General features: G+C 40.2%; 1 protein-coding gene across 4 annotated transcripts in view; it reads left to right on the top strand.

Annotated features, from left to right (window-relative positions):
- Positions 1–25237, top strand: part of LOC5573374 (glutamate dehydrogenase, mitochondrial) — a 35085-nt gene extending 9848 nt beyond the window's left edge. For 2 of the 4 annotated variants that reach the window (XM_001660812.2, XM_021857299.1), the window contains exons 3-7: positions 13537–14129; positions 14195–14356; positions 14416–14620; positions 21562–21603; positions 24091–25237. In XM_001660812.2, the coding sequence (XP_001660862.1) occupies positions 13537–14129; positions 14195–14356; positions 14416–14620; positions 21562–21603; positions 24091–24362 (1274 nt within the window). In that variant the 3' untranslated portion in view covers positions 24363–25237. The remainder of the gene's footprint in view (positions 1–13536; positions 14130–14194; positions 14357–14415; positions 14621–21561; positions 21604–24090) is intronic. The other 2 variants (XM_001660811.2, XM_021857300.1) reach the window with 1 other exon arrangement.
- The last annotated feature ends 296 nt before the right edge of the window (positions 25238–25533 follow it).

Here is a 25533-nt window from a genome sequence, read left to right as displayed (position 1 = left end):
ATAAACTCAAAATGATCTAAATTTTGCTTAAATTTCAAATTTAGATTTTGGAGAATTCAAAAATTAACTGTTTAAGAAGTTCTAAAGAAAATTTAACCAATTATCTAGCTAAAATATGAGCTTGAAATTGAATTAAATAACAATGCCTTAGTTGCTTCTAATTTCAAGTTGATAGAGTAACCAGCGGGCCGAATATGAGAAGAATTTTTAATGCCTACGCGAGCCGCACAAAATGAGGTCACGGGCCGTACGTTGGGCAGCCCTGATATAGCTATTCTGACCGTTGGACTTAATTCAGTTGGTCAACAAAAGATCTCGCATTAGCTATGTTTCCATTGCGTGTTCTTCTATAGACAAACACTGATATTCACATAAAAGTCAATGCTGACCTTTGCAAACAATATCGCTTGATAAAAAGCATAAATTCCAAATATGTAGACATTACGAAAATTTTATGGGAAGAAAATATCATTAATGCAAAACGAAACGAAGTGCTCAGAGGAGTACGAAATGTTTTGATTTCGCAAGACCAACCAAACAGAAGGCTGGTATTCAATGATAGTTTTACACTGCAAAATATTGTAATCAGCTTAAAAAAAAGCCATACGTGAAACATTTATGTAGATCAAATTCTCTGTGAATATTTTTGGTGTCCACAGTTAATGAAAAATTCAGGTGAGTACGTCAGAAACAAGGTGACTAGCGCACCGGCAGGGCTGGTAGCAAGTTACTTTTTAGTGACTTGGTCACTTTTTACGACCTGTAGGCGAATTCCGGCGCGTATTTTCTCCGAAGAAAAAAAAATTTTCTTTTTCCATGCTGGTGGATTATGGAAGAAAATTTCTTCTCTTCGAAGAAAATGTGCGCCGGAATTCACATGCTGGTCACTTAAAAGTCACCATTTCCAACAAAAAGTCACTAAAGTCACTTTTTTCAGATAAATGGTCACTAAAGTCACTATTTTTGTGATCTGATGAAATTTAAATTTATGGCTGGTTGATCTTTTAAAACTTCATCAACAAGAAATAGATATTTGCAATATATAGAGACAAATATATTGTGATTAGGAAATGGAAGTGTCAAGAAAAATAGAGAATTCTGGCTAGCTTTCTCATCAGGCATTTGAAAAATTTAACGATCATTGACACACAAGCCATAATTTCATCCCATTTAATTTTTCAATTTTAGATCGAATTCTGAATGTCCTCTCAAAATTTGAGCTTATTCGAATGAAAGCTGAGACTGCACAAGCCCTTCAAAGTTTGTATAGCGATACGAAACCGGTGCTTTTACCCTACTATGATGCCTGCAGAGCAGCCCAATTATTATGGCCGAGGATTTTCAACTTTCACAAAAATCAATAACTAGGGCAATTCGCCTATTGTTGAACGGCTAAAAAACGGCCTATTGTAAAACAGTCCATGTATTTCTTATGGTGTGTTCAACAATTAGCGAGCATTTTGATCGTTCAATATTTGGCGAATTACTCTTATTACTGAGGCGTCCGATTTGAAAACGGTTTTCGGCAAAGTTGTAGCTAATAAATGTAGCGTAGTTTGAACCTTCGAGTGCACATGGACAAACACTATGACCGATTGAATGAATTGCTTGCTTTTCCCATAATGAATCCCATACAAACTTTAGAGGGCTTGTGCAGTTTCAGTTTTAATCCAAAAGTGCTCAAAATTAGGGACAACACTCAGAATTTGATCTACATTCGAATGATCGGTGTATAGGAAAAACGATATTTTGAACCACTCTAATAAACTAGCTTACCCATCGTGGCTCCTTGACTTTCCTGAGCCAATGCTTTATATCAAAACAACATCTACGATGTCAAATTGCTGATGGAGGATTCTATCAAAAAACCTTTCTTAAACAACATTGAATTGTAACGACTGTTGTAGCGTTTCTTCTGTTCTGAAACAAGTAGGTGCGTTACAGACAGACAAATTGTATTTTTTTTGTGGCTTGTATTTTGTCTCCAAACAATTTGAATGGAATAAAAATGAAAATTTTTTAGACTCGTTCTTTTTAAAGAGCAGATTTTTGTCACTATACCCCTTTGCTTCTAACCCTCTCTTATGATACCATAAGGATGACGTAAGATCATCCTAATGATATTCCCGAAATCAATTATTGCGAAATAAAATCAGAAAAATGGTTCCAATTTTGCCACGGTTGCATTTTTGGCAACTGAAAATTTCGATTGTGCTTTTTAAAACGGAATCCCACTGTACCAGAATAAAGACGTCCATCATTTGTCCCATCTCCTTTTCCTAAAACAACTGGTCATTCTACAATTGAAGGACGTCGCCGACTGTTTAAGCCAAGTGGTAGGCGCGCGATAACAGCAATTGCTGATAGGTGATTGTAGCCTCTGCGTTTGCTGCTCTGGAACGGGACCTACTGGGGTGGTGACCAAACGAGGTCACCGCCAACAGAACCATTTTGGTACTGATGACGCGAAAGAAGAAACAAAACAAGTGAAGACGGTGCTTGAGCTGGAAATTAGAGCACCCTCGAAAATTGGTCACCTGATTAGGGAGGCGCACAGTTTCAAAGCGTGTTCCACACTGCCTACTGTCAAGGCATATTCAAAGCAAACAGATCGCGCACGATCGACCAAACAAACATACAAGATCGATCGATCGCCGTTACAGTGATCGACTTCCACGACTACAGTGCGCTACTCTGTTGCCGTTGACGGGGTGAATCAATGAATTAGCAACTGCGTTCCGAGGCAAGAGGTAGATGGTCTTCGTACAGCTTAAGTTGCCGCCCCGGTTGGTGTTTGTTTTGATCGTCAAGTGATGTGAGGGTATCCCACCCTAACATACGTACATGTATATGCCGAATCAACACACCGACCGGCATCAGGCAGACACTTGAACAGTGGGCCCGTATAAATAACTTGGGCAAACACAGATTGTCTCAGCCGGTGGTGTTTTCGGCAAAGCGAGCTTAGCGACGACCACTCGCTTGACTTGTGCGATACGTCGTACGCAGCGACAGGAGATATTTATAGTCGAGGAAGAAACATTCGATTCTTGGTGCGTTCGGCATGGTGTGATGGATGGATGGATCGCATCTAATGGTTTAAATTATCGAAAACATGTCGATGACTAAGCAAACACCGCCGAGCAAGGGTCTAATTGAATTAACTCATTTAGCGGATTTTTGTTTAAACGATCGACCATCGTTGCAAGAAAATCATCTGCAATCATTCGCCTATCGCCTATTTAAGCAATATTTTTGATACCAGAATAAAACCTGAAGCTACTGAACAATATCTAATCAAGATATTATTCCAAAATATGGTATATACACTCCCGTGCAAAAGTTTGGGTTCACCCCCTCAAAAACATACAAAAGTGTTCTGTCCATATCTCTGTGATTACACGTCCAATTGAAACTCTTTAAGCCGCATTCGAAAGGCAAAGAGTTATTCTTACTTCGTATGTATTTTTCAAAAAAACATTTTTTGAATTTTGTATACTAATTTTTTACTTAAAGTTATGACATTTTTCAAAAAACACACTGAAAAATCATATTTAATTTCCTCAGCATTGGGTCGACCAAAATTTTCAATCAAAGTGTCATTAGAATCGTAATCTTAATTTCTTTGAAGAGATCCCACGAAATGTTGGCGGAAAAATCTGGAAAGTATTCAAAATCAATGAAACAGTCAGTCAAGTCATCGTGCAAAAGTTTGGGTTCACCCCTCAGTATGATGCAAATCGTGCAAAAGTTTGGGTTCACCTGAGCCGCACGCACATCATTTTTGTCAATATCTCTGCCATTTTTCAACCGATTTTAATAGTTTAAAGCTTTATTGAGCGCAAATAATGGCGTGTACATGATTGGTTTGAGATTTCACAGATTTAAGTCAGTTTAGGTGAACCCAAACTTTTGCACGATACACCATACTGAGGGGTGAACCCAAACTTTTGCACGATGACTTGACTGACTGTTTCATTGATTTTGAATACTTTTCAGATTTTTCCGCCAAAATTTTGTGGCGTTTCTTCAAAGAATATAAGTTTACGATTCTAATGACACTTAGATTGAAAATTTTGGTCGACCCAATCCTGAGGAAAATAAATATGATTTTTCAGTGTGTTTTTTGAAAAAAGTCACAACTTTAAGTAAAAATTTAGTATACAAAGTTCAAATAATGTTTTTGGAAAAATACATACGAAGTAAGAATAACTCTTTGCCTTTCGAATGCGACTTAAAGAGTTTCAATTGGACGTGTAATCACAGAGATATGGACAGAACACTTTTGCATGTTTTTTAGGGGGTGAACCCAAACTTATGCACGGGAGTGTATGCTTAGATAGGCACAAGTTATTCGTTTCTTCTCGAGTGACGTTCTGCCCGGGAAAGTTAACGATCACACTTGCTCCGATATCGTTCTCCGTTTAACAACGGTTCTCTTACCAGAATGCAGACGGTTCAGTTTTGTCGATCCCCCAACTATAGATGATACTCGACAACATCCAGCGAGAACAAAAAACTCTCCATTTGAATGCATAAACAACTGGTCGGTGAGTCGCCGGCCACATCAGCTGACGAAACCGGTTTCACTTGGCGAATAATGGGCCGGACGAACCGCAATTCGATCGTTTTTATGACCGTCCGGTGGGTTGTTGTTTTGGCGAAATGTTACCTACTTCTTCGTTTAGAATTGGTGACGTGCCAATGAATTTTATTGATACTGAAGAATCGTTATCCAGCCGGATGTTAGCAAAATCAGCTCACTCGTGAAAATATTAAACATTCTAGAATTAAATTATATTTTTACGTATGGTAGTATCAACGCATGAATTTCCAGTGAGTCTCGTCATGTGCGTACACGATTTTTTTTCTGCCGATGTAAGTTTTACGACAATATAAAGCAAAGCTGTGCTACTTTTTAAAACATTAAAAAGGCCCACGTGAAATTGGAGAAAATATTAAGCTTAGCTTATTTTAAACTGGCTACACATATCTATGGTTGTTATTCCGTGATTGGCCGAAGTCAGTGAATATGCACAAAGAATCAAATAAGTTCGGCTGGGATTGGTTATAATCTTCTTGAATGTGCTTCATTCAGGGCCTCTTTTCATACAGGGTTAATAACGGCGACGGCCATGTTTACCTCTGCATCTCCACAAAGGTTACTGGAAGTGATTTGTTTCAATGGAGAGAGTTACAGAATTCACTTTGATAAATGATACAACAATGATTAATAATCATTTGTGGAATAAAAACATGCTAGTAAATATAGTATTTTTAGTAAATAAGAAACATAAAATCAAATGAAAAAAAGTAAAAGGTTGTTTTCGAGATACAACCGCCAAGTTGACGTTGGATAACGTTAGCTTCTTCCATTTCCTGGCCGTCACGAACTTATAAAAGATTTCTACTGACGAAAATCCAATCAATTTTCGTACTATTTGTTGCTTGTCAATTTTGACCTATTATGGACATTGTGTGTTATTATTTGGTTGGTTCGGTTAACACTTCAACACCGATAGAATCGGTGGATGGAAGAAGACGCATGAGCGGTAACCTGTGCGCGATCCACGCCAAGCGTGTCAGCATCATGCCGAAGGACATCCAGCTGGCTCGTCGTATCTGTAGAGAACGCGTATAAATTGAATTGCAGCACAATTTCAAACAAAACGGCCCTTTTCAGGGTCAATCAAAGCATACGACGTAAAAGAGTTACAACCAGAGACATTTCATCTATTACTATTAATTGATTAATTAATTTATTTATTTATCAATTATAACACTGTTCGACAAAAAAAGTCGATATGAATGCACAGAGACCGGACACCCCGGGCTTGAAAGTATAAAAATAAACAAAAATAATGGCGTTTTCAGAATGTTCGTGTCTGCCCCAGGGCATTTTTAAAATATACTTGAACTTTTTGCATTTTTTATTTAAAAATCTAATCTAATCAATAAACCGACACAGTGTTTTATATTCAGGACAGGGAAATTCATGTGCCATATAATGTTTTCAACTTAAAATACAATATGAAGAGTTGTAATAAGATTTGCAGGGAGCCCTCCCCCCTTTTTTGTACCCTCCCCATTTTTAAAGTATCGCAAATGATGGAATATTTGATATACAGGGGGTTGTCAAAATAACTGGGACAGGCAAAAATTGGGCCAAATTTGGAATGCTGTAACTTTGACAAAAATTGACCGATTTCAATTCTTTAAGAAGTAATGGACGGGTCAACTAATCTAGTTTTGAGGTGCATCCACGGAGATGAACTATGACCACCGGATACCGGTGATAATCCGGATTTCCGGAAGCATGTCTTATGCAGTAAAATTATGACGTGTTTTTAGCAAAGGTCTCGGCTAAAAAATCAAAATTTTACTACACATGAAGATAGAAGATCTAATTCTGAAGCGATTGGTGCGCCAAGTATTAATATTGGTCCAGAAACAACCAATATATGGCCATTTCCCCGGAATCGGTGCCGGTAGTGGATCCGAATTGGGATCAAACAATTTATTCACTCAAAATTTGTCGCGCAATATTGTTTTCTCCCTAGCTTATCATAAAATACCCTATTATAAGTTGAAAATGAGTCTTGTACAGATTTGGCCACTCATGGCGCCGCCCAGTGCCCCGGGGGAACCTTGCATAGGGGACATTTCGATTTTGACACCAAAGCATATCATGCGACGGCTCATTCTTCATGTCTTGTCGTAAATAGGGCAACTGTAGACTCAAAATGGATAGTTGACTACAGTGACTACTTCCGGGACCACCGGATGTCCCCGAGGGAACCTATAATTAGGGACAATTGAAATTGAACTCCAATACATATCGTGCGACAGTTCATTTTTCATGTCTCGTGCTAAATAGGGCTATTGTAGACCTAAAATGGATAATTGACTACAGTGGCCAATTTTGGGACTACAGTCTTCTCTGTGTGCGTATTTCGATTCGATCGACAATTTCTTACCAAATCAAAACATCAACAAAGCTGTTGCTGATTAGTTTTAGCTCTTTGTTTGACAAGTTGATACTCTGATCGCTCTAGCATGCACTTACATGTAAGTAGCGACGACGACAACGGCCTTATACAAAGTAAGTAAAGTTTGTAAGGATGCTTAAAATATATTCCCGAACCCGATTTCATCTTATAAACTCGTACCAATTAGCTCATACGGTTGAAATAATTAAATTTCTGTTAGATATCATGGATTTCCTTAGGAAATTGTCTACATTTAGGCGTTTTCATTGCAATTCTTGAAATTAACTATTTATTATTTCTTTAAATATTGCACTATCAAGTATTTAGCAAGCATATTCGGATTCAGGGAGCTCATATTCATTATGTAGAGTCGTTTCAAAAAATAACAATAATCGCATTGACAAGTGATCAATTTCCCCCGAAATGGAATTCCCGATTTTTTATTTAAGGGATGATTTTTAGCACTAAAAACACATTTGTCAGAAAATTTTAGCACATGAGCCAAAGAGGTTGACCGTCGTACTTGTTTTCCTGCATTCAGTTGTTTGGCACAAACATGAGAAAATTCACTCACTCACCCGAACGCCGCCGATAAAAAATGGCAGCTGAACCGTACTGGGTGGAGTGTAGCATGAAAGCGTCGAAACCGATTGTGTAAAAGTGAGAATCGGCAGGAACACGAAGAGAAGTGAATACCAATACACTTGTATCTGCGAGGCACGAGTGAACGCATTTAACATCCATTCGCCGAATGCATTGAACAGACTGAGTGGATTTCCACTCACTGAATCATTCCGTGGATCGCAGGTCAGTGAACGCTCATCAGCACTCAAACCCGAATGCCACTCGAACGGAATCAAAATGTAAATAATCATTCGGTATTGCATTCGGCTTTCAGAATCGGTAGCGACTCAACCAGCTGCCGCTTTTTGTTTCGCTTAGTGCTCGCCGAAGAAGCAGAATGGGCACTGGAAATTGAAACGTTCGGCTTAATTAAAGAAACGCCTTTCTCGCTCCCGACTGTGCGTGGAAGCGACTGAGGGAAACGCAAAAACTGAGTGAGTGTTTCCAATGTTGGGTTTGGCATTTTCAACATTATTGAAAACAGACAATAAAAACAGTGAAAAATGATCAATTCCACCCGAAATTACGGTACATGTAAACTTCAAACGTCAAAACCTTACAACAGCGAGAAAAATGTGCTCTTTTGTGGAAAATAAGATATGCCTCGATATTTACCCATTTATCAATAGTTTAGTCATGAAAATCAATAGTTTTCGTTATGGACCTACACTGATAGGCAAAATAAAGAGCCCATGGGCACCTTGCCAGTTTTTGAATTTTTCTCATTGATTTCGTTCAAATTAAAGTTAACACACATAAGTCTTTTTTGGTATTTTATTTTTGATATTCTTTTAAAGTTGCACTAACGAAATTTTGATAAAAAAAATAGTTTCACTCAAAGAAAAAGAAAATCAATTTGTATTGAAAAAAAGTAGTGACAAAAAAAGTGCCCACTTACTTCTTGGCTCCAGTAAAGATGAATTAAAGAAAAATAAAAAGCAATTTAATAGTTAATGTGTCCTCCTTTGGCCTTAAGGATTTGCTTAAGGCGCTTCGGCATGCTTTCCACCAGGTTTTGTAGGTGTTGTGGATCTAGTTCTTCCCAGGCGCGCTCCAAGGCTTCAAAGTAATTATTTTTGTTGGTAATATCAGTTTTGTCAACCCTGGCATCGAGAATCGCCCACAAATTCTCGATGCGGTTGAGGTCTGGGCTTTGTGGAGACCATTCCAGCGGTTTAATCCGACAAGACCGGAAGAAAGACTTGGTCTTCTTGGCAGTATGCTTCGGGTCGTTGTCCTGCTGAAATATGAATTTCTCTTCAAGGCACGTCTGGATCAGCGAAACCTCCAGATTTTTTCGCAAGATGTTGATGTAGGAATCTGTCGTCATTATCCCGTCGATTATCACGAGGTTGCCTACTCCACCGCATGAAAAACACCGCTAGATAGACCATCACATTTCCTCCTCCATATGCTTTGCCGTTCCTTGGATGTGGCGCTCCTGAAGCTCCTCACCCGATCTGCACCACACACGAGCCCGCCGCTTTCGGTTGAACAGCTCGAATTTTGACTCGTCCGTCCAGAGCACCGTTCCATCGTTTTCGAACCCCCCCCCCCCCCCTCTTTGTTACACTTTTTTGTATGAGTCCTTCGAAAATTTAGTAAGGCTTGGTTCGCTTGGTTCGGTCATCACTTCTGAAACTGGGTCATAAAATGTATCTCTATAAGACAAACAAGAGTTCATCAGAATTTTGTTGAATCAACCACGTGGATCTGTTATTTCAAGGATGAAAATGCCAGATCTGTACTGTAATCATGATAATGAGAAATATCATGATTACAGTATAGATCGGGCATTTTCATACTTAACAGATCCACGTGATTGATTCAACGAAATTCTGATGAACTCTTGTTTGTTTCACTTTTGGCAGCGTCCATTTATTACGTAACGCTAAAATTGGAAATTTTTGACCCACCTCCCCCCCCCCTCCGTAACGCTTTTTGTATGAAAAATTTAAAATTTTTGTATGAGTCGTAACGCTTGAGCTAACTCCCCCCCTCCCCCTAGAGCGTTACGTAATTTGTGGATACCGCTTTTCCGACATTTGTCAAAACAGAGATAACGTGAAACGCAGCTGAAACTATGTAGGTATTACAACATGTAAACTATGTTTTATATTTTGTAGTCTTATCATGATTGCGAGAAGACTCCTGCATTTCCTCTTTGCTGGGGTGTCAGGCAAGACCAAACGAACAATCAGTAACCGGCTTCGAGTACTTTGACTCCGATCCCCGTTCAGTGCCAACAATGTGCGGCGGAGTCTGATCGACAAGTGGTTATTATTGCCACTATTGATTTGTAATTAGTTAGACACCCGCTGCTGCTTACGGAACACTTTGCTGCCTTCTCCCATGCAGGATTGGAATGGAAACGCTCTAGTCAGCTAGATGTGCTCCACTGCAGTAGAGTAAAGCAGTACAAAGTGCTACTTTAAGGTGAACATAAATCGAAGCCACACCTCAAATCTTCAAATCATCTTCATGAGCACAAATCTAGAGAACTAGGCACTGGTTCAAGCTGAACCAGTCGAGGAACCAGTTTACGCCACTAGTGAATATTGGTCCACATTCCTTTAAATAGCTGCTGGTCGGATGATCTGACGTTGTAATTCCGAGTGGCTCGCCAACAGTGAAGGGGGTGTGTTCCGATTACGTCATCGGTCATCTATTAGCTTGCGTGTTCTTTCGATATTTGTGCCCATGTGCACTCGGACATCCGATTTCTCGGACTCCCAGGCCAATAGATAGTTTCCAATTATCATTTCGCGCATTCGGTCTGCACCTTTCGCCAATTGGTTCCGTTCCTGAACTGAATATGACATGTGGCTGAAGTCTTGTGACGTATGCAAAACTCACTACAAATCGCGTTGACATGGTCTACCGATCGTCATGCTTTTCTCTCCGCCGCCGTGTGGGTTAAAAATAATCATTCATCGGTTGGTGAATTGCACTGTTTCGTCTGCCTTTTTGTGGGTTTTTCTATCCGTATGTGTATCTGGTCGGTTTTGCTAAGAAGTCGTGCCAAATTTAGGTTTTGTTTTTCGGCGTGAGGCCTTGCATTTGCCCATGCCATTTCTGCAATATTCATAGATGACCATATGGGTTGTGCAGTGGAAGAACGTGGCACGAGCAGAATGAAATCGAAAGTTATATAACAGTGTGTTTTGTGCACTGCAAATTATACGTCACTGCTGGCCGCTAGACCAGGGGGGTTTATTGCTGTCGATGTTGTTGTAACTGTTATTAACTGATAACGCTGATAAGCGAAGTTATCTTCAAGTGTTGTGCTCGAGTTCCCAACAACCGTACGACACATGACTATTATTTGCACTGGCTAATTGATATGGAAGCACGCTCATTAATGCAGGGTTACTTTTTTCTTAAGATACCGGCAACATGATGTTTACTTGTTTCATTATGGAATGCCGGATTTGAAGGGAAAATTGTAGCTGAGAATGTTGAAATGAAAGTAATGATTTTCATTGAATGACATTTACCGTTAATATGTGGGCCTCCAGATGAAATATACAATTATTGATTTATTGTGCGGCGTTTCGATAAACTTCAAGGAATATCTCTAGAGCTTACATTGAGAAGCCTCTCTTCATTCTGTTATGAAGCTTCGTGGGATCATGAGTAGATAAACTCTTAGCATTCTGATAAGAATCCTTTCGGGATTCTGATGAGAATACGTCTCGCAATTCTAACGAGAATCTTTCTCTGGGTACTAAGAAAAATCCATCTTAGGTTTCGGAGAATAGATTCTGAGGAGTATCCTCTAGATCCTGATGAGAGTCCTCTTAGGAGTCTGAGACGAATTCTTTTATGACTCTAAAAAAAAATTCTAAGAAGGGCCTTCATAGGATTGTGCGAAGAATCCTCTCAGGATTCTGAGAAGAATCCTGTCAGGATTTTGAGAAGAATCCTGTCAGGATTCTGAGAAAAATCCTGTCAGGATTCTGAGAAAAATCCTCTAAGGACTCTGAGAAGAATCCTCTCAGGATTCTGAGAAGAATACTCTCAGGATTCTGAGAAAAATCCTGTCAGGATTCTGATAAGAATCCTCTCAGGTTTCTGAGAAGAATCTTCTCAGGATTCTGAGAAGAATCCTCTCAGGATTCTGAGAAGAATCCTCTCAGGATTCTGAGAAGAATCCTCTCAGGATTCTAAGAAGAATCCTCTCAGGATTCTGAGAAGAATCCTCTCAGGATTCTGAGAAGAATCCTCTCAGGATTCTGAGAAGAATGCTCTCAGGATTCTGAGAAGAATCCTTTCAGGATTCTGAGAAGAATGCTCTCAGGATTCTGAGAAGAATCCTTTCAGGATTCTGAGAAGAATCCTCTCAGGATTCTGAGAAGAATCCTCTCAGGATTCTGAGCAGAATCCTCTCAGGATTCTGAGAAGAATCCTCTCAGGATTCTGAGAAGAATCCTCTCATGATTCTGAGAAGAATCCTCTTAGGATTCTGAAAAGAATCCTCTCAGGATTCTGAGAAGAATCCTCTCAGGATTTTGAGAAGAATCCTCTCAGGATTCTGAGAAGATTCCTCTCTGGATTCTGAGAAGAATCCTCCCAGGATTCTGAGAAGAATCCTCCCAGGATTCAGAGAAGAATCCTCCCAGGATTCTGAGAAGAATCCTCCCAGGATTCTGAGAAGAATCCTCCCAGGATTCTGAGAAGAATTCTTCCAGGATTCTGAGAAGAATCCTCCCAGGATTCTGAGAAGAATCCTCCCAGGATTCTAAGAAGAGTCCTCTCAGGATTCTAAGAAGAGTCCTCTCAGGATTCTAAGAAGAGTCCATTCAGGGTTGGGAGGAGAGTCCTCCCAGAGTCGCCAGGAGACTCGTCTCGAGATTTTGTAGCGTATCCTTTAAGGATTCTGAGAATTCTCTCAGGATACTGACGACTGCTTACTCAAAAGACTCTTTCAGAAATACATTTGAGAATCCATCTAGAAATATCTCCAGTATGTCTCCCAGTGATTCGTATAGAAAATCTACAAGCGATCTTTCAAGGAATACTTAGTGGAATTCTACAATAATTTATTCAGAATTCTCCAGTCGTCCAACTTTGATACCTCCAATATTGTGCATACGTATTGTTGCTCAAACTCATTGTATTTGCATCGTGTGTTCCTGGTAATTCTTCCAGTAAACTTTCCAGGATATTCTACGATCTATGCAAATGTTCAGTGATTCTTCAAGCTATTTCCACAGCTGTTCATTTCAAAGCCCTTGAAGTGTTTTGGGAATTGCTGCAGAAATTTCTTTATCGACTATTTCGAGAAATCTTTCAAAAACCATTTCAAAAATTTGCCAGCAGCGTGATTATTCCAAGAGTAATTCCATAAGCATGTAAATTCGAGCAGGGTTTCTTAATGAGGTTCCTTCAGCCACTTTGAGTACACACATAACAATCCTATATCGGGGACCAAAGTCCGAAGTCCCTGCTCAGCAATTACCCAAACAATTATTTTACCCCATTCATTTATCAATCGATACATCAGCGAACGTTGGCAGACAATCGGTGCTGCTGCAAACTTGCACTGAATGAGTGTATGATACATTTTGAGCACTGAAGCATTGCCAAAAACGTGACCTAAACCGGTTGGTATCGGTTCTGTTCAAGTCGATTGATTTGCAGACGTCTGAGAACGTGACACGCTGTCTCACAACCCCCAATGCCGGATGCAGTTGCAAGCCTTTCACGAGCGAAACCCCAATAGGGGGTGTGGGGGATTCGTTTTGACGTCATTATCGAAAGTATTTCTAATGGGTACAGACAATTCGAATAGTTGCCATCGTCTCTCACCCACCAGGTCAATTCAATTAGGGGTTGGATTCAAGAAAGGAAACTAGTTCAATGCAATTAGGTTCGAGTATCAGTTGATTAATTCCGCATGTGTTTCCATCCCCCAACCCAGGTATCCGTTTCTCGCTCGATGTGTCGCGTGATGAGGTGAAAGCCTTGTCGGCTCTGATGACCTTCAAGTGTGCCTGCGTGGATGTGCCATTCGGTGGTGCCAAGGCCGGTGTGAAGATCGACCCCAAGCAGTATTCGGAGCATGAGCTGGAGAAAATCACCCGCCGCTTCGCCCTGGAACTGTCCAAAAAGGGCTTCATCGGACCGGGCATTGATGTGCCAGCTCCCGATATGGGAACCGGCGAACGTGAAATGTCCTGGATCGCCGATACCTACGCCAAGACCATCGGCCATTTGGACATCAATGCCCACGCTTGCGTTACCGGTAAGCCAATCAACCAGGGTGGTATTCACGGACGTGTCTCGGCCACCGGTCGCGGTGTCTTCCACGGATTGGACAACTTCATCAAGGAGGCTAACTACATGGCCATGATTGGAACCACCCCCGGCTGGGGCGGCAAAACCTTCATCGTGCAAGGTTTTGGTAATGTCGGTCTGCACTCGTGCCGTTATCTGTGCCGTGCCGGTGCCACCTGTATCGGTATCATTGAGCACGATGGATCTATCTTCAACCCACAGGGCATTGACCCCAAGGTGAGTAGGAGTGGATCGTTAGTTGAGCGTTAGTTCTAAAATTGGTCATTAATTCAATTCAATAGGCTCTGGAAGACTACAGAAATGAACATGGAACCATTGTTGGATTCCCTGGTGCTATGCCGTACGAAGGCGAGAACCTGATGTACGAACCATGCGATATCTTCATTCCAGCCGCCATCGAGCAGGTCATCACTAGTGAAAACGCCAACAAGATCAACGCCAAGGTAGGTCACCGTATTCGCTTCAAACAAACTGTGTTCCATCACTTCTCTCGCTTTTGTAGATCATCGCCGAAGCTGCCAACGGTCCAACCACCCCAGCTGCTGACAAGATCCTCATCGATCGCAACATCCTGGTTATTCCGGATCTGTACATCAACGCCGGTGGTGTGACCGTTTCGTTCTTCGAGTGGCTCAAGAATCTGAACCACGTCTCGTACGGTCGTCTGACGTTCAAGTACGAGCGCGAGTCCAACTACCACCTGCTCGGTAAGTCCCTCCCGCCGTGCTTTCCTAACGGCAGTTAAATAGCACGCTTCATATTATGCTTTTTTCTCTAATTTGGCTCACTTTCAGTTTCATCATCTTGAGTTGATGGGTAATACAGGGTGTTGTACTATATAGTGCTATTTTTAACAACACCACCACCATTGTTTGACTCGTTGGGTTATGGTCGTGGGCGGTGAAAGAACTTGCATTTACTCTCATCAATCATCATTTCTATTTTATCGACGCGTACGCTGTGTAATGGGGCTTTGGGTATTCGGTTTCAATCGCCCTCCTCGATGTAGCTCTCCAAATATGTTATTGTTTAGTCTATAAACCTAGCAGCGATGCTGCGCCAGCAATTATGATAGTGATTCTGGGTTTGAGTGTTAGTTATTAATGGATGATCGTTGCATCAATTGATACAACAATGCGTTTATCAATAAGTAAATTATTCCTTTGTAAAAACGTTGATTGGAGCCTGCATAGTTTTAATCAAATCTTTGGTTCCGGCTCAAATTTCTCTTTCTTGCATCAAGAGATTTGAACCTCGAATGAAGCAGATTATGCTGTTTCGCCTTCCTACGTGACGAAATATATTTTATCTTCTCATGTACAATTTTCTGCTGTCTGGCTGTATATTATTCCTTCGGCTTGGAATAACTGCCTTTCAAGGAATGTCTTTACGAAGCTTTCCAGAAATTGGTCCAGGGCTTTTTTGGAACTGAGATTTCAGTAGAATTTCTAAAAATTCTGCTGATAGGGAATGATCCTTTTTCATAGTTGTACCTACTGCCCATAACTGCATATTTGTAACATTCGATAAGAGTACTGCCGTGAATCGCAAGTCAGTCCCATCTGCATTTTCGTCAAAATTGAGTTGACTTCAGTTTTCAACATATCTTCCAATGCTTTTTCAGCTGCCCTATGTGGATTTGTTCGGAAAAAGTAGGAGAAACAGCAAGTCAAATTGTCTCATAATGAAAAGTAAGCGCGTATCAGTCCCACTACAGATTTCCGCACCGTGTAACAAAACAATGAACCGTGTTTTCATCATCTTTATATTTTTCTCAGAAATATATCGTAGTGCAAAGCAAATTGAGAAAGTTTCATTAAGATTTGAACATGTTCCAATCCACTGGAATTTTTTTGAATATTCGTATGGAAAACTTCCCCACAGCTGACTTGCGATTCACGGCAGAGTAGGCATTGAGTAAATGGAATACCAAGTGTGAATTATATGGCAGTATGGAAGAAAACTGAAATTTATAAAAATCATCATGAACTCAAAAGTGTGTAGGTATTTGAGGCTGAAATTTTGTTCAACCCATATTGCATACTGCTGATAGGAATTTCATTGCGACTACATTACGGGGCTCATGTGACTGTTATGCGGTTACAATTACCAATGTGACGTCCATGTAGAACCACCCAAGCAGCGGCGCTTGAAGCAAGCTATTGTGCACTGTAAAGCTAGGTATGCTGTTCCGCTCAAGAAAAGAAAAAAATTCTGCGCAAGAAATGGTCAAGAAATTTTCTACAGTGAGCTCCATTTGAACTCCATTTGACATTTCTTTTCAAATGCGCACTGAGATCAAAGAAAAATGCTTTTCGTGAGCATTTCTTGCAAGAAATTTCCCAGGCATCGAAATAGGCGATTACTTTTCTGTTGAAGTGCATACTTCCCATAATTGGAGGAAATGCCAATGCAGAACCCGTGGCTTCCGGGAATGAAAGCAAATCCAGCAATAGAGACACTCACGATGAGAAATAGAAGAATGCGATCGTCCGAGGAGGGAGCCCCTACTGGAGCTGGACCAGGACCGGAGGACAGAGCGAGTGGCAAGCGACTGTAAGAGTGGTAAGAGTATAATGTGCAAGAAGGGCCTTTCAGTCAACGGGCACAGCCCGTACCGCGAACGCAAAACGGAAACGGGAGCAGCAGAAATCACCAAGGCAATGCTGCACCTATCGATATTGCTGTGGCTGATAGACGTCAGTCATTCACGTTGGCAGGCGGCCGTCGGCAGCGGATCATGTGGACGAGGGAGATGAATGTACAGGTGATTCGTTGCTACTATGTCTGCATAAGGTGGGAGACGGACATGTCTGACAGGGATCAGGGATGCTGGAGATGTTCAACGAGCGATTCCCTCGCTTTGCGCACCAGCTTGACTTGAACAAGCTTTACACAAGGCAGCGAGCAATTATGTCTCATAATATGCTCTCCGCTGCAAAACTGGAGTACATATCAAGCTGGAAGTGCAGAGGGAAATAGGAGAGAAGAGGAAAAGATTGACTGATGCATCGATCGCGAGTCCTCCAGGACCGACAACGGATATACAGCGACATCAATTACGAGACGAACTAGCGATCCATATGGACACAGCAGTTTCGCAGTTTCGAGGGGCCAGACCTCGTGATTCGGCACTGGATACCAAAGCTGTGGTATTCCTACCGGCTGACGAGTGCAGTAAGCATCCTGCATCAGGATATTCCACCACTTTCCTTGGAAGCCGTAAAGAACCTTGAGGATCTGCAGTTTATCGTGTATTCAGCTGCACTGCCCATAAAAGCATAACTGTCCCATATGGATTTTCGAACCAACACCTTTTTTCGTCGCAACATCCATGTTTTAATATGTATTTTACTATGCACATAAAAATTTTGATTGAAAATGTTGTGGAAAAATATGAGGTTGGTGCAGTCCCATATTGAAAAATAAAGGCATAACAGTCTCTATATGAACTTTCAACCGAAATAGTAACTGCGAAACATGAATTTTGTTCAAGTTTATATTTTGTGATGATCAATAGAAGCAAAATGAGTTACATGTGAGGTTGTGCTGAATGAATATGGAAAGTAGAAATGTACTAGAAAGTCATGAATATTTGTATGAGAAGTCAAACTTCAAACTTTGAGTGGTATTTTCTCAATGCCTACTTTTTCAATATGGGACAGTTATGCCTTTATGGGCAGTGCAGTAGCTGTAGTTTTGACGTTGGGATTCCGCAAGGAGAAAATGGCACACGCCCCAATACACAGAAACTAGCATGGATGTGACGCCTTTAGAGGCGATCCGACACTGCGGTCAAAGGTTAGTCGATTGACACAGTACAAGAAAGGGAATCGATCAACGAGGCTAGTTCATCATGCTGCTGAAATTGCTAGGCCGGCAGAGCTCCGAGATCTCAGAGAAATCAACATGACTGAGATCCTCGAACACCAGTATTAGCGAAACGATTGAGACGTTGAAGAATGTTTGAAGCGAAAGTAACAAAACCGGATATTGAATAATAACAAGGTCGACTTTGGTGAGGGACTTTCGGAGATTGGCGACGTTACACAATTCTGGGTCAATTTATGGGAGAACCCCACCGAACACAACGGCGATGGCATTTTGTTAGCATAAGAGAGACAGTGTAATGGAAATGGAGCCATGACCGCGGAGCACATCGATCCTCCGTTTGTATTGTATGGTATGTGAGACAACTGACCCCTCTTCGACGGCATCAAGCCTCAAACGACCACAATTACGGTAAAATGAACATCGGCGCACACAAGGGACTACGGATAATGGAAATGGATAGGAGCCACATGATAAAACAACAGTATACTACAACGCAACCTGATATTTCTCTTGCTATCTACTTTACATTGGTACCGCATATAGAGAAGTATGCAAACGAATAGGATTATAAATAGATTCTGTATCAGTGTTAGGAGCGTACAGATAAACTATTATAATCGGAGCAATAGCGGTCGTGAACACAGAGTGCCTACCGAAAAAATCAACGGAATAATAAAAAACCGCTCTGGATATACGTGAGGCTACCTGGTATACCAGGAATTGGGCTGCAGCAGGACCTGATTTGGTGCACATTTTTTCTTTTTTTGAATAGAAAGCTCACAACGAAATGGTTCAATACGGTACTAGGAGACTCCACGCAGCTACCGGAATTCATTACCAAGGGTGTCACATCGTCGGTAATAGTGAGGAGGGGTGCAAGACCATTGCGACGCCAACAACTGATGACCGAGGAACAGAAAGCATGTCGCAGAAACACGCATGACTGCAAAGATCAAGTCATCGTAGATGCAGTCATTGTAGGACAAGCTACCCAAAAGCAAGGGAGCCTGAGTATGGCGTACATCGACTACAAAAAGGCATACGACTCAGTACAGCACTCGTACCTTCTCAAGGTCATCAGGCTGATGCAACACGCGATGGAAATGCGGAAACCATTCCTACACATTACCGACGGTACTGGTGTGTTACGGTCAAGGACTCTCAGCATCAGGAGGGGGATTTTTCAAGGCGATACCTTTAGTCCGCTGTGGTTTTGCCTGGCCATGAAACCCCTTAGTAAAGCACTCAACCAATGCAACTATGACTACCAATTGAAAAGTGAGGAAACGAGTACAAAAGTTACCCACACCTTCTATATGGACGACCTGAAGCTATTTGCGGAATCAGTGCAGAGGCTGCATCAGCTGTTGCAGCTAGTTACGACATTCAGTAACGACATCCGGATGGAGTTTTGATTATAATATGATGATAATCAGAATTGGCTGACATTTTGGTGACGAACTACAAATAATCTGAAATTTTGTGTATACTATTGAATTTCAATCATTTTTCAAAGAGTTTCAGAGGAGTGTTCAAAAACAAAAGTAGGGGAAAGTGGGGCAGTTTGGTCATCTTAAGGAAAAGTTCATGAAAGTGCTGAAAATATCATGGAAACTTCGGATTTTTGATTTCCAACAATTCTTAAGTCCATTAACTAGATCTGTATGATTTCCGTTAAAGTTCACGAAAAAATGGGGACATCCCCTAAACAGCCAAGAAATTGTATAATTTAATTTAAAAATGGTCAGTTGAGTTGTGGTAGATTAGTTTGTTTGGCAAAGTTGTTCACTTTCAGAAGCTATACCAACTTGCAGAACACACCAACCACTTTGAAACTTATGATTTTTTGATTGAATCGAAAAATCTCTCGGTTGCCTTTTTTTGTCTTTGAACAACCCCTCTGAAAGTCTGAAAGTCTTTGAAAAATGACTGAAATTTAATAAGAAATTTCAGCCAATTCAGACTATCGGAAGCTGAGATACAAAGCCCCAGACTTAAGCATTTTGTAAGGAAAACAGCATTTGATTACTTACTTTTGTCTCTGATTTTGCGTGTTTTACCGATGGTAGCTGAAAATCGTTATTTTCGAAGCCAAACTTCCAGGCAATAAGCGTTTTCTCTTGAGCCACTCAAAGTAATGCAATATGATGCTCATTTGATGCATGTATCTATATAAATAAAAATGGAATGGTGTTTGTATGTCACGAAATGGCTTACGAACGGGTCAGCGGATTTGGATGATTCTTTCTCCATTTTGTTCGTCAAGGGTTCCGACGTGTTTGTGTGTATAAAAGTTCCAGGATATTCACCGGGAAAGTCGGAAAAACGAGAGTGAAAGAAATTGTCATTTTGTATGGGACGACTCGTAGCGGTTTTCAACAGCCTACTTGATGGCAAGACGAAGTTTGCCGGGACCACTAGTAAAGCAATAATTATGCAATAATAGGGTTCCTATGTGGAGAAATGCTAATATAAAGCTGCATGCATTTTTTGAAGTGTTACAATTTTTTCATAGATCCTTGTCCAGCGATGGCGATCACCATCGATTCAAAAATGAATCGATATCGATCGCTATCGAAAATCACTTACCGGTTGACCGGATGAGACTGGGAAACTCAATTGACTCCCATGGCTTAAAGTTGTTTGTTTTTACATTGTTGCATCATGTTTTAGTTGTAAAGAGTGCTCACATAAGAGTTGCAGCTTTCCCAAAGTAACAACAATATAAGTTACCGTAAAATCGGGTGTAATTGATCAGGAGGGTGAAATTGATCATCGTATCACACGAATTTATTTATTCGCAATGGAGCACAAATATCAATGTGCGCTGCAGTAAATGAACGTTACTTGTCGCAACTATTATCGAATTGTGTGTTGTGAAGTTTTTTGCGTTAAAGGATGTTTATTACTATGAAAATAATGTAAAATTTCAAAATCATGCACGGTGCAGTATTGACAAACACCTATTCATAAGCAAGGATTTGAACATGGTATAAACCTGAAAGTTTGTGAGGATGCTTGAGATATATCCCTAAACCAGAATTCATCACCAAAACTCGTACCAATTAGCTCATATGGTTGAAATGATTGAATTTCTGTTGAATATCATTGAATTCCTTAGGAAATTGCATACATTTAGGCGTTTTCCGCGCTATTCTTGAAATTTAACTGTTTGTTATTTATATAAATATTGCATTGTTAAGAATTTGACAAGCATATTCGGATTCAGGGAGCTCCAATTTATCATATAGAGTTGTTTTGAAAACTAATAATAATGGGATTGACAAGTGATCAATTTCACCCCGAAATGAGATCCTCTGATTTTTTATTTAGAGATATTTGTTAACACTAAAATGACATTTGTTAGAAAATTTCAGTACATAAGTCGATGAGGCTCACCTTCGTACTTGTTTTCCTGCATTTAGTTGTTTGGCATTGTTAACATTATAGAAAACAGACAAGAAAAATCGTGAAAAATGATCAATTTCACCCGAAATTACGGTACCGACCTATAATCTATGAATATATACAATCTTACTCGCACACTGGTGTAATCACATTGCTTTGCTGGGATCATCTTAATTTTCGCCTCTTGTAAAATTTGTGAACGTTTTCCGGACTAGGCCCCACCCACATTTACTGAAACGAAAATGATCGCCCATGTTTAGAATAGAAACAAAACCTTGCCCACTACGGAAGCCCACACTTGCATTGTACAGAGTGACAATAGGCGTGTTTTCGTTCGGTAGAGCTCTTACTTCGGTTTCTGTTTACACTTTCTTTTTGTTTCTTCTCTTTCTCCCCACCATTACAGCCTCTATCCAGGAATCAATTGAAAGATATGTCAATGAGGACCGTAAAGTATCGCCCACTGCTTTTGACGACTACGCGTTGTTGTAGAACAAAGCGAAAATGCAAAACAAAAATACGACAAATCCCATGCATCAAGCCCCATTTCCCATTATGGTTTTCCTCCGCTAGACCCTCTATACATCCTTTCAATACTGTTTTGTTTTATGTTTCCTGTTTTTATGTTTTCTAAATAGTTTTAAAACATTTCTCTATCTTTTATGTTTTTATATTCGAATTGTCGATGAACGCGTTCACTGAATTATTGGACATTTGAGATAGAAAGAGTCCAATGAACCAATGAATAAAAATGAAAATCCATGAATCCTCTATAAGCCCGTAGAATTGGGTGAAGAAGGATGAACTTACTGTTAAGAAAAAGTAGATTTTCCATATAAAATCGACATTTTCTCAACGATAAGTTCATCTTTTTGCACAACTCTTCACAAAGGCTATGGACCAATACATGAGTTAATTTTTGACGTTTGAACGGTGTTGTGTTATTGACGTGGTCATGGTAACGGGTAAATTTGGCATCGCTCAAACATCAAATTAGTGAGCTGGTGCATTGTTCCATAGTGATATTTAATTTAGTCAACGTCTGTGTTAACATGTCCACTAGCTTATTTTTATTAGCGCAAGAAATGACGCTAAAGAGCGGTTCGTGTTTACATCTCAAATAGGCGTGAGCAAATTCGTGTTAAATGCATATGCGAGTGAAATCTGAATTCATAAGCATCGATATATTCATCACACGTGAAAGTGTGTATACATTGTAAAAATGTCCATTCACTTGTTCGTCCAGTCAATATTGGAAAGGAGCATTGATTCACTAGTCATGAAATAGGAAAACGATATCTTTAAATTGAGTCTGGGTTATTTGGCATAAAGGACATCTCAACGGTCAGTTCGCATAACGGACGTTTGGCATAATATATTTTTGGTCAAGAACAGGCATGTTTTGAAAGAACTGATGTAATTCTAGTTATCCCAAATAATCATTATGCCAAATGGCCATTATTCCAAATGACCTTATGCCAAATTGAGCTGGCCATAACATTATATGAGTCCATTCGCTTGTGGTAAATACATCAACGGTAATGAAATCAGATTTAAGTCACATATGTACGAGAACAAATGGGCGCTTAACACAAAGAATCCAACAGATGGAAATTCGATAGTTCTCAATACCGAACTCCGGTACTTATGTGTTTCATGGTCGAGTTTCCAACCGAGAAACAACCCCATGCCAATGTGAATCATGGAAGTGTCCAAGTTGTTATTAAACTATGTTTTTTTATCGACAAAATCAATTTTGAACGCGTTCATTCGTTAACAAGTAGAACGATGTATATTCGTTCATAAAACCAATTTGTTTTACTTTTCGTTTCCTTCTGTTTTTTTTCTCTACACTCCCCGAACGAAATTCACTCTTTTGCATTTTACATTTGTACGTAGTTTCGAGTTTTAACACGATTTACGCGAAGTATATAGAAGCAGCCGCAGCAGCATACATTTACTCCAAATGTGTGCGCGTGCATGCATGTCAATAATTCTGTGATATTAATAATCTTAGATAGAACTACTAAGTAGTGTACTTTAGCGAATCTTTTTAACCCTCTCACAAACACACACACACTCTTGTACTGCAAACTAACTTATTTATATTGGAAGTTTTGTAAACTAGAATAATTGGGCGATCCTAGGTTGAGAGTTTTTTTTCAAAATTGGGCAATCTACAAGCAATCGTTTCGTTTAGATCAGCGTATCACGTCTAAATAAATTTGTTTGATATGGTTATTTGGAACAAAAATCAAAACTTCAACCTTCAAAAAGATCCAGTTTTACATTATGGAAGGTGTGGTGGCGTTTTTCGTTGATAGATGTAAATTTATGCTAACCAAACAATGGCAATGACTTTTTCTGTAAATAAAGGTTGCGATGTACTCCTCAAATGTAAATGGAATCACAATCTGAATTGAACAATTCTTATCTAACAGTAGATTTATAAAGCATGATATGCGATGATCAAAAGTTCATAGTTTTCGTTTATCAAAACTGGAAACTTTTAAAACTGTCAATCTACCTATTTCATCTGTTTTTTATTTATTTGGGCCGAGATGTTCAACATTAAATGACAATTGGAGCATTCAAAAATAATATTATTAGAGCATCTTCAGCAACGTTACAAATCGTATGGCGAGTTTTATAATTTTTAAAACTTGTAATATGATTTGTAACTATGCCGAAAATGGCCTCAGAAGAAATGCAAGTATGATTCCATAGACATCCAAATAGTAAATCGCGCCTCTGTTATCTCTCATGTGCATGCTCATCGTCTTACGTTTTGTTCTACATCATCCATCGCGTGGTGAATGTGCCTCATCCCATCACATTCCGCAATCGATTGCTCTCAGAGTCATACACTAACTGGAAGTTGATCTTCCTCGCTCTTCTCTCTGTTTTCTCTTACACTTGAACCATCTAATTGCAGAATCTGTGCAAGCCTCGCTGGAGAGACGCTTCGGCAATGTGGGCGGCAAGATCCCTGTCACCCCGTCGGAGGCCTTCCAGAAGCGCATTTCTGGTGCCTCGGAGAAGGACATTGTCCACTCCGGTCTGGATTACACCATGGAGCGTTCCGCTCGTGCCATCATGAAGACCGCCATGAAGTACAACCTCGGTCTGGATCTGCGTTCCGCTGCCTACGTCAACTCGATTGAAAAGATCTTCCAAACCTACAGAGACGCCGGCCTTGCCTTTTAATAGAGCGGACGCATAGCGTTCCCAAATCCTCGCAGGCAAGGTACGAAGATTGTGGTAGTTCCCGGACAAATTCGGACTACATAGGCAAAGCAGGACTAGCAGAACACCTTAACAAACCCCTACCAACGCAAACCGAAAGCTGCCACAATCGGATATTTCAACGTTACTTAAACAAAAAAAGAAATCTATTCGCGAGTAAGCCTAAAGTATAACGTCTCAACATAAGTCAGTTACTAGCGGAACCACGATGATAGTTATAACCAAAACCGTAGGCAACCTATGCACGCTTTTGCAGCGTGTGACTCTATTTAAGATAGACTATATTTTCGTTAAAGTTTGTGCTAATTCCCAAACAATTCCCCCAAAAACCAAAAGTTTATCCTCACATTGTCGTGCGTCCTTTTCTACAATTACAATTCTAAATCGTTTCCCAGACTTCAACGTTGGTCTGTTCCCAACCTTCAGAATCTGACAAAAGTGAATCGTGTATGTTCCAAAGTTTTCCTTCTCGTTTTACACTTTTACACTCACACCGCTACCGGCTAGGCAGATAATATGTACTTATACCGAATATAATACTGATACCACTTTTGCAATTATTAGTGAATGTGTAACTTTCTGTTAAATGTCTCGCAAAAAAACATAAGTAAAACGAGATGCTCGAGAAGATGTGAAGATGATCTTGGTTCTCCGATTTCAAATGCTCTTGACTAAGCACTGCTCGGCTCGATGACGACAGTTTTAAAAACGGATCAGATATCGAAACCCTTGCAAAGTTCACAAACCGAACCGAAGATACAGTTCAATCATATACGAGGGAGTCGAGTAATTTGAAGCACTTTAAAATAAAGATTGTAAGTCAAAACTTATCAAAACGGAACGTGTTTGAATACGTAGAACTACGAAAAAGAAAAAGCTCAATTAGGTATTTGGTTAATCTTTGCGTATCTATCGAATGTATTTGGGGATTTCCAAATCTTCAATCAATTGTTATTAGAGTGGTGTGAATCCTTCAGAATATCTTCATCTTCTTCTTCTTTCTAGCATTACGTCCCAACTGGGACAGAGCCTGCTTCTCAGATTAGTGTTCTTATGAGCACTTCCAAAGTTATTAACTGAGAGCTTTCTTTGCCAATTGACCATTTTTGCATGTGTACATCGTGTGGCAGGT

Source organism: Aedes aegypti, chromosome 1 (assembly GCF_002204515.2).
Source record: "Aedes aegypti strain LVP_AGWG chromosome 1, AaegL5.0 Primary Assembly, whole genome shotgun sequence".
Lineage (NCBI taxonomy): Eukaryota > Metazoa > Arthropoda > Insecta > Diptera > Culicidae > Aedes > Aedes aegypti.
The sequence above is the reverse complement of the archived record's forward strand: the minus strand, read 5'-3'. Positions and strand labels throughout refer to the sequence as shown.